At 54.6% G+C, this 11,909-nt stretch overlaps 1 protein-coding gene across 1 annotated transcript; it reads right to left on the minus strand.

Annotated features, from left to right (window-relative positions):
- Positions 1 to 351: 351 nt before the first annotated feature.
- On the minus strand, positions 352 to 9,814 carry Calm3 (calmodulin 3). Its single transcript, XM_077105851.1, has 6 exons — positions 9,654 to 9,814; positions 5,330 to 5,360; positions 2,698 to 2,841; positions 2,426 to 2,532; positions 2,067 to 2,202; positions 352 to 1,978 (listed from the first exon to the last, which is right to left on the minus strand). Exons 1-6 carry the CDS (start codon positions 9,654 to 9,656, stop codon positions 1,950 to 1,952), a joined length of 450 nt encoding a protein of 149 aa, XP_076961966.1. The 5' UTR covers positions 9,657 to 9,814; the 3' UTR covers positions 352 to 1,949.
- Between the last annotated feature and the right edge of the window lie 2,095 nt (positions 9,815 to 11,909).

Here is an 11,909-nt window from a genome sequence, read left to right on the forward strand (position 1 = left end):
TGTTCCTCCTGCCGCAGGGCTTCCACAGATGCTGTTCCCTCTGGCTGCAACACCCTTCCTCCCATTAGCCACTGGCTCGACTTCCAGGCTTCACCTCAGTCCTGTGTGCAATCCTCGGGTGCTCTTGTGGCACCGTGTACCTGCCTCGAAGCTGCCTTAGTTCCCCCTCTTGCTCTGTCCCACGGGTCCACGCATGTACCCAAGTGGCCTGCGGACACCCTGCCCTCGACCACCTCATGGCCAGGCTAGGATCCAGGCTTTGCTGCCCTGGGAACACTGGGAAGGCTCTTCGGTGGCAGGGCCAAGTCCCAGTGGGGCAGGCCCAGACCAAGACAGGAGGGAAGAACCGGGTCAGGTAGTCACTGTATTTTATTGGAAAACATTGATATATATTTTTCTTCACAGCTTGAACTGAACACAATATTGCCCGGTTTAAAAAACAAAAACAAAAACAAAACATTCCGAAAATGTCCACAGCCTCACGCCTCCCTGCCCTTGCCCTCAGCTCTTGGCTGGTCTCCCGCTATGCCCGCCCTCCCTCCCTCCCTCCCTCGGAGGCTGGTACCAGAGGGCAGAGAAGTCTCAAAACTGGGCAGGTCCCAGGAAAAACCACCTGATCAACCTGGGGTGGGGGAGCCGGATGAAAAGAACAGAGAAAGGAAAAGAACCCAGACTGAACTGCCCACGTTGACTGACTTGTCCCAGAGGCGAGAGGCAGAAGCCGGGGTGCGGATCATGCTCTCCGCTGGGAAGTGCGGGGCAGGCAGGGGCGAGGGCAGAGGCTGAGGCAGCGCAGAGGTGAGAAGCAGCGCCAAGTCACCACAGGAGCGAGGGGCAGAGCGGGAGGTGCCGGCCGAGCAGGAGGCAGAGGCTGCCCTCGCCGCGTGCTCTGCGCAGCGGGCAGCTGGGTTGTTTTATTGCAGGTTTGTTCTTGTGAGAGCGTGGTGGGGCTCATCTGCCCTCTCCCCACCCTTCAGCTGGCCCGGCATGGTTTGGGGCAAAATGAAGATTTTTAAGGAGCATAAACGGGGAGAAAAAAAAAAAAAAAAAGGATAACCAGCACATTACAGAGCGACCATCCCCACATCCATTCCTAGACGGGCCCTCAGGGCGGGTGCGCCACAGGGGGAGCGGCATGGGATGTTAGCACCAGGTATTTACAGAACAGCTCGAGATCACTGGGGGGACACGGGCACATGTGATCTGCAGAGTGGCCAATATGAACAGTCCCCTACCCAGGCCAACCCCAGAAAGCCAATCAGATGGTTTTGGAACAGCAGCCAGCAGGACCTGAGTGCTGTCCACTGTCTAGCCCCTCCAAGTGGGCCTCCCCCTCGGGTATAAGCTTCCAAGGCCTCCTTGCCCCTGCCCCACTCCTGGGCCACATCCAGTCAACGCTAGTTCCTGGATCCCCCCTCAGTCCTAGAACACCTCTCCTGGCATCCCTGACCCACAGGCTGCTGGGATTTACACACGGAGCCACAGGGCTGGTTGCATGCAATGGCAAAGGGCATGCTCTTCTGCCTGGGTGAGGGCCTAACCACCCCCCCAGCAGGTCTGGGACAGGGCTGACAGCCACCCCAGCACCCAAAATAAGAGGACAAACAAAAGGAAACAAACGGCAACAGAGGAGAGCCACCCGGGCTGGAGGAGGAGGGCACAGGCTCCCTCAAGGGGCGTGGGTTCATCTTATGAATGCATCAGGCCTGGAAGGTGTGAATGGAACGGGGAGGGCAGAAGGAAGCCATGAGGGACATGGAGGGAGGGACCGGGAGGAGGGAGAAAGAGCAGTCATGCAGCGTGGGACAAATCTTTTGTTGCTTTATCAGATTCTCAGTCAATCAATTGGTGTTTGCTAGAACCGGGGTACGCAGGGGAGTGTTGAAGAGAGAAGAGCGCGCGCGAGAAGAGAGATCAGGAGAACGGGCATCGCCAGCTGCCCGCGGCCTTCACTTTGCAGTCATCATCTGTACAAACTCTGCGGACAAAAAGGGAGAAGTCCGGTGAGCAGGGCTGAGCCTGAGCGGCCCTCCCTGGCACAAGGTACACAGGCTGGACTGGCTCACCTTCATAATTGACCTGGCCATCTCCGTCGATGTCAGCCTCTCTGATCATCTCATCCACTTCCTCATCGGTCAGCTTCTCCCCCAGGTTCGTCATTACGTGACGCAGCTCTGCGGCACTGATGTAGCCATTCCCATCCTGGGGGTTGGGGACAAAGGCTTTCACTTGGCTTCCTTGGTAGGAGAGTGGCAGCAGGCAGAGTGAAGGGGGCTATCTGAGAGTGCAGAGCAGGTGGTGGTGGCAGGGGGCCGGTGCTGGGACCCAGGTTCCCTGGGAGTGGTGGCTTGGTAGCTCTGGTTTTGCTCTGACCACTGGAAGGCTGGAACTGGTCTCAGAACTGCCCTGGGAAGGCACTGCTCACCTTGTCAAAGACGCGGAATGCCTCTCGGATCTCCTCCTCACTGTCTGTGTCCTTCATTTTTCTGGCCATCATGGTCAGAAACTCCGGGAAGTCAATGGTCCCGTTTCCTGGAAGGCAGAGAAGGGAGGGATTATGCCCTTGACCTTGGCCCTAGGTGACAGTAGAGCCCTGGTAGAGGAGCTATTGGTCCATCCATTGCCCTAAGGAAGGTTTCCTGTGGTCAGCAGGGGTGACCTGGAGTGGGGCTGTCCACCCACTCCCTAGGGCCTCACCGTCTGCGTCCACCTCATTGATCATGTCTTGCAGTTCTGCTTCAGTGGGGTTCTGTCCCAGGGATCTCATCACTGTCCCCAACTCCTTGGTGGTAATAGTGCCATCTCCATCCTTGTCGAAGAGGGAGAAGGCCTCCTTGAACTCTGGGGGAAGAAAGGGAATGAGCTGTGGTCAAGAGGCCACAGGGACTCCCTCCCTTGAGGAAGGCCAAGGGAGCTGGCCCCACCTACAGAAACTGAGCCAGACTGCAAGTTCATGCCAGCCTCTGTCCTCAGGGCCAGGCCCTTGCTTCCTTCATTGGACAGTTATGGAAACTCTGCAGCAGGAGATGTCTTCAGCCATTCGAGCTCAGTGAGGATACTGGGGACCATGAGCTGACAGCTATCCTTACAGAATTTTCCATTTCTTTTTGGTCCCTGGCTTTGGCCTCACTCTCAAATGATGAAATGGACCAAAGTCATAGAGTGGATGAGAGCCAAGAGAATTCATCTGAAGTATGCTAGCCAAGGTCAACCAGAGGGGAGGGGACGGGAGGGGAGGCTGGAATGCCTTTGGCTAGCCTGAAGAGGAAATGCAGGCACTGATTCCTCCTGACAGGCACTGCTAGCCCTTCTTTGCTGTGGGTGCTGCCCACTTCCAGAGGAGGAGCTGAGCCTGTGGGGGTGGTGATGCGTGGGGGTGGTCTGCAACAGAGCATGGCTGACGGACGGTGCGTGGGGTGGAGGGGATGGGAGTTGAGGGGACAGCTGCCAAGCTAGGAGGATGAGCAGTGAGTGGTGCTGAGTGGGAAGGCCACAGCTGGGGACGCATCAGGAGTGGGGAGATGCTGTTTGCTGAGCGGGGAGGGAAGCACGTGGCTTTGCCCTCCCACTGGGCCCATTTTGGCACCTGGTGCTCCCCTACCTCAAACCCTCAGAGAACAGATGCCTGGCAGCCTATTCCCAGAGGGTGTGGGCTGGGGTGAGGTGGTGGACAGTGTGTTAATAGGGAAAGGGTAAAGAGAGGAGTGTGTGATTGTTTTGCAGGAGAGTAGAAGGTTGGACTGTGGGTGGCAGGTGGGGTGGGCGGCACACCCACCGCTGGGCAGCTGTGACCTCCAGCTTCTGGGCCCTGGGGAAATGGTCCAAGTCTCCTAGGGGATGCTGTCATCTCCCTGTGCCAAAGACTTGCTGCTGGGAGTTGGGCAGCAGGGACTGGGTCATGTGGCCCCCTGGGCTTGGGATCAGTAAACAGCAAAGCAGTTCTCTGGCTTTTCTCAGGGGGTCTCCACATGCCTAGGGCCAAAGTTACAAAGCTAAAAGTGTGACTGTTTTGGGGGCAGCAGAAAAGCAGAGAGGGATGTCCATTCCTGCCTCTTCTTGCTTCAGAGGCTCAGCTGATCCTGACAGCAAAGCTACGGTGTGGGTAGGGCAGGGCCAGGGGCCAGTTCTCTGAAACTTCTCTTCTACTTGTGCCAGCCCATGGCTGGGGAAAAACCAAGAATTGGTCTCTAAGATCCACAGGCAGCTTAGCCAGAGGATGGGGAAAAAATAATCACATAATAGTTCCTATAGATGACCTTGTTTTTTTTTTTCCTTTGAGGGGGGACTATAAAAATGAATTAGATGGGCTCCAGGAATATCTTTTGGCTTACTGAGAGACATGTGATTGTTTATTTAGCTAGCAAGAATTTATAAAGCACCTACTATGTCCCAGGCAGAGACCAATAAGACTTAAGTCTTGAACATAAGGAATTCACTTCCAGTGACAGAAGATACACTGGGTACAGACATGATAAAATAACTGCAGATAGCAAGAAAGGACAAGGGGGACATAAAGCGAGTGATGTGTACAGAGTAGAAGGAGCATGCCTACGAGAGTCAGGAGGTCAGGGAAGGCCTTTCCAAGGTGACGTGTGAGATGAAACCAGAAGGAGGAAGAGCTGCTCATGCATAGGAAGAGAAGCATTTCTGGCAGAGGAAAAAGTGCAAGCATGTGCAAAAGGAAGTGCAAAGCCAGGAAAGCACAGAGGTGGGCGTGACGAGCCATCTCTTGGGCAGCTCCCAAAGTGGGACAGGAGCTCCACAGCCCACAGGGAAGCAAGCTCACCTTTTTTTTGGTACCAGGGATTAAACTCGGGGGACTCAACCACTGAGCCACATCCCCAGCCCTTCCAGCCCTTTTTTATATTTTATTTAGAGACAGGATCTCACTGGATTTCTTAGGGCCTCGCTAAGTTGCTGAGGCTGGCTTTGAACTCACGATCCTTTTGCCTCAGGCTCCCAAGCCGGTGGGATTACAGGCGTGTGCCACCAAGCCCAGCAAGGAGTTCACCTTGTAAGCTCACCTGGCTGGAGCTGGAAGAGAGTGGAACTCATCCTGTAGCCACTGATGTCAAAGCCCCAATAATCCCAGGAGAAGCATGGTCTTTGCTGCCTGGGGAAGATGTGTCTTGGGACCAAGGCATTGGCATATGGGGTGCTAGGTATGCTCTTAGGTACGTTTTATCAATATTCCAGCACAAGGCATAGAATGAGGGCACATGTTCATCTATCATCTATCAGATGTCAGTCCTAGCAGAGGTAGGATTTGACAGGGGATACAGAAGCTTTCCTGAGGAAACACAAAGGGGAAGAGGGTCAAGAGACTCACCTGCGATCTGCTCCTCAGTTAGCTGGTCAGCCTGGAAAAGCAGGAAGGAAAGTCAGTCACTGGACCAGGCAGCCCCACTCAGCCAGGCCCCTCTGGCACTCCTACTGGGCAAGTGAGGTGTATGCAAATCACAGGCAGAACTGGTCCTGGGAAAAAGTCTAGAGATTCATAAGCTGGGTACTAGGGTGGTCTGGAAACCCACGTTGCCTGGTGCAGGGCCCGATTAAGCTCCCATGGGTAGGGAGAAATGCCTGCTCAAGCCTGGAATCAGCCACACTGGCATGGCATAGCACAGGTTCACTTGCTTCTGAGCCCCAGAGGCTGTGTGAAGGGAGTGGCTGCCCTAGAGGCTAATAAAGCAGCTCTAGAAGGTTCTAAACTGAAACAGGCCAGTCCTTGGATAGGGCAGAGGAAAGATGTCTGAGGCTATCTTAACTAGTTTCTGTGTCACCTATTTGGATGTGCTAGGATCAGGCAGGTGGACTCAAGAAGCAAAAATTTTCTTAACTGGTTCTTTGAGTTACTCTGGTGCCTAAAGCAACCCTGGTCAGGCTGAAGGTGGCTGCTTCACCCCCTGAGCACAGGGTAGGTGCAGGGCACCATTTGGTTCTGTTTCTTTGGGGCAGAAGGGACAAATGTCCGGTAAGGGACTGCAGCAGGCAGCAGCGAGAGCAGCAAAGGACTGAAGTCTTCCTTAAGTGCTGCAGTTTTTAACCCATTCAAGCCTGGGCCACTCTGAGACCTGGCCAATCACAGCAGGCAGCTCTTGCTGCAAGAGGGGCTTGAGGATGGGGTCAGGAAGACACAGGGCACAGTTCTTCTTGTACTGGTGTGCTGGGAATCTGGGTATAGAGGGCCTGGGGGAGGGAGAGAGATGAAGGCTGAATCTCAGTATCTAGCCATAGGCAGCTAGAAGACAAAATTTTCCAGCTTTCTGTAAATGTTGCCAAGAAGGCCCCACCATCTCTGGACTGCTGCAGGTCCACATGACTGTTCCCCTTTTTTCCCTTACTTTCCCAATTAGGGGAAAGGGCTCCAAGTCTACAACAGGACTGTAGCCTTGAATTTGAAAGCTCTAAAAAGTGAAGTAAACTATTGTGTGTATTTGTATTATTCCACATAGAGGTTCCAGAGCTTCCATCAGAGGCCAGGAACAAACCCCTGCCTGCATGGACGGTCATCCTAGTCTTTTAAAAAATATACACATACGTAAACATGTACACACACACACACACACACACACACACCCAAAATATGTATTAAATACACGTTGTTTACTCTAAGGTTAGAGGAACTCAAGACCAAGCTCCAAATAGTCAGAATGGGAGGGGAAATCAAAGTGAGGATGACAGAAGGGAGATGGCTGAGAAATGGGGAAGAAGGAAGGTACAGAAGAAAAAACACCACACATGCACATTCTGGAAAAGTCCAAAGTCTAAGGGAAGATTAGAAGGCCAAATGGAGATTCTTCTGCATGGCTGTCAGAAAAGACTCAGGGTTGTGGGCTCCTTAATACCAACCCAACAACCTTAGGCCCACCAGCCCCCTGCTCATCTGCTGCCCTGGCTCTTACAGGCAAAGCAGCCCAGGGCCCATCCCCTGGGTCCTGACACCTGAGGAAGCTGCTGGTGGTGAGGGTGGGCAGGGAGTGGGGGGTGGGGGGAGGAGTGAGAAGATGGGATGGGCTTCTGGTTACCAGGCCAGGCAATACTGGGGGAGGGGGGAGAGGAAGAACAGAGAGAAGCTGCCATTCCATCTGCTTTTCATTCTCTTCCCCTGGCCTAGAATGGAAAAAGTGAGCCCAGTCAGGGACCTTCCCACCCACTGCACAGCCCCACTCTGTGAGAAGCCCAGCTCCCTCCACCTCTGGGCAGCACTGTAAGGAGATGAGACAGGTTGCAGAAAGCCCAAGAGTGGCTCTGAAGGACCGGGTCTGCTATTCCCCACCAAAGAGCTGGAAGAGTCAGATGAGGCACTGTCACCCTGTTGTTCCAGGTTGCTGCAAAATAGGCGTGGCTCTTCATGGAGGTCTGTCACACACTCTTTCTTCAGGTTAGGAGCCCTCTCCCCTGTTTGGTCAAGGAGAGCTCCCAGCTACAGACTGTGCTCAACCTTTGCTGTCCAGAAAACTGGTCACCTGAGAAGAGATCACTGACCTGGGGCTTCTTCCCTTTCTGGACCAGAAGACTGTAAGCTTTTACAAAAAAGTGTCTCCAAAATAATACAGCTGGTCTCCTGCTTCCTTATCCCTCATCTCAGGCTGAACATGAAAATAAAGCTTGGGGTGGGGGAGGGCAAAGCAGCTCAGCCTTGTCCCAGCCCCCAGCCACTGCCAGAGAACAGTGTTAGATGAGATCAGAAACCAAGGCCAGGGCCCCTCACCCGGCCAAGGAGGAGCTATAGAGCTCAGGCCAAAGTCCAAGGCCAGTTAACAGTGACTTGTCCCACCCTTACCTTGCTGATTACAAATGGAAAGAGAAACTGGTCAGGGCCAAAGCTTGGGCTCTCCTTTGGAGATGGGGGGCCTGTTGGCACCTGCTAGAGCTGCAGGGGTCCCTTGAGCAAGGTTCTGCTGGGGGAAAATGGGGCAGCGGCAAGAGGAGCCATCAGGTCTGTGTCAGCAAGTATGAGATCTGATACACGGCAGTGGCTGCCTGTTCTCCCAGCCTTGCCAGGGAGGATGGCTGCACACGGTTCCCAGGCTGCGACTGGGGGGGGGGGGGGGTGCGGGCTGTGGGTGTTGTGGGTGGCAGGGAGTAGGGAAGAACTAGTCTGCTGGTTTTCTCCCAAAGCCTTAGCTGTGCGAACCGACAGCAGCACAGTGAGGACCCTGAAAGGAACAAGTGGCCCTCAAGCTGATGAAAGGGTCTGCTGGAGGTCCAGCTCTGCAGCCCCCAACCCGAGGGCACAGGAATAGGCATCCAATTGTCACTGACGCCACGCTGTACTGTACTGCACTGTCATTTGGCACCAGTGAGAAGATGCAGAATAGTGCGTGGCCAGCACCCTGTTCGGAAAAGGCAGTGCTCTTGGCCTGAAAGGGTCAGTGAGGGGGGTGAGGCTTCTAGGCTTAAACAAACTGGTTCATTTGCTGCACCCAAAACTTTGATCCCCACCCCCATTTCATGCAGCTTCAGTGCGCAATAGGGGCCTGAACAACTCCACCCACCTGCTCCCACTACCCTGGTGCCTTTCACCCAGTCCCATTCTTCCCCAGAAAGGGGACTGCAGAGCCATTCCCTCCAGCCTCCACAGCCCACTCCCCACCCGGACTGGACAGTCCTGGTCTGGGCCTTTCCCTGGAGATTGGCAGGGAGCTACCCACACCCACCTCCAAACCTAGGCCCACCTTGGTTGCCATTCATTTTCTCCTTCAACCCCCTCCCCCAGTTCCCCTTCAGCCTCATCATCTCCCACCACCCTAGTCAAAGTCCTCTCCCATCCTTCACCTTGGAAACCCATTTTTCCTTGGACCCAAATACAACAGTCCCCCTCCCCCTCCAAATCTGTCTTCCTAGTTCAACAGTCTTAACCCACTAGTTATCTAATAATTTTCTCCAGGTACCCTCCAAAGCAACCACAGGGGCCCCGGTTTCCCCAATACTGGCATCCCCCTTTAACCCCCTCTACCACCGGATTCTTCCTAGTTCCCACAGGCTTCAAAAGCATCTTTTAATCTCCAATGCCACCCACCCCCCAGTTCTTCCTCACCTTTGCTTGCCCCTCTCTCTCCTCCTCCTCTGCAATGCTGGTCCTTGGAGACCCCTCCCCCCAGGGGTCTAATGTGCAGAAGTCACCCCCACCCCTGATCCCTAGAAGCCCAGTGGCCACCCCTCCCACCAGGTCCAGCTACCCACTGCCATCCTCTAGGTGCAGCCCAGCAGCCTGGCCACCTCCATTCCCTCTTCCCTGCATCCTCTTAGGACCCAAAGCTTTCATCAGGGCCCCAAAGCCCCCTCCTTGGCAAGCGTTTCTTATTTCCTCCTCCTGGGGGTTCATACACCCCAATTCTGAGACCAAATGCCCCATCTTGGATCCAAAACTCCTTTCAGGGGTCCAGATGCTCCATCCTGGGTCCAAATGCTCCCTCTGAGGCTCAGATGCCCATTTGGGGATCTCAACACATCTGGTACTAAAGTCGCTATTGAAAGCCCCAAAGCCCCCTTCTGGGATTCAAATGTTCGGCTCTGGGTTCAAATGCCCCCGAGAGGGTGGCCCAAAGGCCCCCTCCGGGGCCCGGATGCCCCCGCTCCGGGTTCACTCGCCCTCTCAGGGGTCTACCCCGCCGCGCCCTCAACCTCGGCGGCCCCTCAGCCTCACTCACCATGGCGAAGCCCGGGTGTCCGGAACGCTGGGATCAAGGTTCCTCCGGCGGCGGCAGCAGCTGCAGCAGCTCGAGCTCCGCCGCGCGTCCGCGCCTCCACACTCACTGCCCGCAGCGCGCGCCGCCGCCGCCGCCGCCCGCCCCAACGGTCTCTCAACGGCCGCCGCGCGCGCCCCGCCTCGCCCGGCCCCGCCCCGCGCTCCCCGCGCGTCGCCGCACTGCGGCTCCCACGGATCCCTCCGCGCTCTGCTCCGCACAGATGAGCCCAAGGATCGCTGGTCCCAATCCTGAATAGGGCTTGGATTTGACGCTGAGCGCGCGCGCGCGCCCCCACCGCAGGACTACTTTCTGTTACTTCAAGCCCCGCCCCCTGTGTCCACTCTACTTTCCTCCCTAGCGGAGGAGCACCGTTTGGCAGAAGGTGACGCGTTCCTCTGTGAGCCTCATCGCTATTGGGCCCGGCTCAGGGCGGAAATGAGAGCGCAGCGCCGATTGGTCCGGCCTTCCCTGCAATGCGTCAAAGTGGATCGAGCCACTGCACGGTGGTGATAGGGAAGCCCGAATTGTGTGGGTATTTGGAACTGTGAGGAGTAACCAGGAGAAGGGGGAAAACTGTGGCTGTTGGGTATAGGAATACATTGTCTTTGTGGCCTGGGTGGTAAAGGGCTGGCGAAAGATGCAGAAGGACTTTCTGTTCCTCAAACGAATGGAAGATGGTTCAATCCAAAATCTTGGGGTCTGGAAGTCCCGCCCTCAGCTGGCCCTTGGTGGTGGCGGGGTCGTCAAGGTTCCCCCAGTCACCTAAAGGTTCCCTCCTCCACCCGCTCACTGTACCTAAAGATACGCTCCATCGGTGTGGGGGACCCCTAGCCCCGCTTCTCTCTGAACCCTCTCAGGGTCTGCGAAGTAGGGGCCGTCCCAGGACAGTCTCTGGGAAGACAGCATTAATTCAGTCATTCATCAGGAAGCATGGATTGGGTGCTTGCTGTATACAGGGATCTGTCCTAGGCTGGGCAGGGGAGACCATACTTTCCAACCATTCCCTTGCCATCTCCTAGACAACCTGACTCTTTCACGCCTTATTCCAGGATTGCAACCATCAGAGGGAAAAGAATTGATGTGAAGGTTAGTTGACACTACAATTTTTGTTTCCTGGAGCTCTCTTAACGACCCCTTTGTTATAGGAGCTGATATTCTCTTATGTAGCCCCTCCCCACCACGAGGGATAGGAAAGTATCTCAAGTCATTATGCCCCATCCAGAACAAAATGTAGGCTGAATCAATAAGACTCCTTCGCCTGAATTTTTTGGTCTGGAACTTGCGGGGCAAGAAGCCTTATTTGTTTTGGTGGTGAGTGTGTCAAGGAATAGGTCCTTCCTCTAGAAATTGCCTGTGGCCATTTTCCCACCCGGCCCCTGTCTCAGTAGAGAGGTAAAGAGGTGGAGTGAGCCATGCTGACATTCGCTTCATTGGCTCCAGTACTCTTGAGGCCAGCTGTACGCCATCAATGCAAGCATTTTTATTACATGTGCTATTAAAATTTTCTTTTTTTATCCCAGGCTAGTTTGAGTTGAATTTCTGTCGCTTGCAACTGAAGGATTCCTGATAGATACGAGCTGTTCTAGGCTCTAGCTTGGTCATCAGTGAGGGTCCTGGAACAGAGATAGACAGGTATCCAGCCAACATGCAGAAGGTGGGCAGGCTTGCGCTCTCTCCCTTCTCTGTTTTATTCTCAGTTTCCACCAAGCCGACCTTCACTTCTGTGGGACTTAGGCCTGTGAATTGAAAAGCAAAACAATGCTGCTAATTCTTTTGAGCACTCACTCTGGGCCAGGCACTGGTCCAAGCACTCTGCATGCATTATTAGCTCAATTCTGATGAGCTCCCCGTGGGTTTGCTACCTCCATTTCCCACCTGATGAAACTGTTATTGCCATGGGAATGAGGCGAGGCCAGAGAGGAGGGAGGGCTTGATCAAGCACAGAGCAGAGAAGTACCTTGCCCATGGCTGCACAGTAGGAGGCAGAGTCAGGATTTGAACCCAAGCATTTTGACAGTACATCCCACACTCAAACCCTGCATTGAACTCCCCATCTTTAGAAGACTTCCTGTTGGCTTCCGGTGGCAGAGATTATATTATCATCTTATTATCCACTCTTACCGCCTTCCAGAAAAGAGAATTTTAGTCGGGCACATTGCTACCCAGAATAAAAACTGCATTTCCCAACCTTCCCTGCAGTAGGGGTGGTTACCTGTC

This window comes from Callospermophilus lateralis, chromosome 18 (genome assembly GCF_048772815.1).
Source record: "Callospermophilus lateralis isolate mCalLat2 chromosome 18, mCalLat2.hap1, whole genome shotgun sequence".
In the NCBI taxonomy this organism is placed as follows: Eukaryota; Metazoa; Chordata; class Mammalia; order Rodentia; family Sciuridae; genus Callospermophilus; species Callospermophilus lateralis.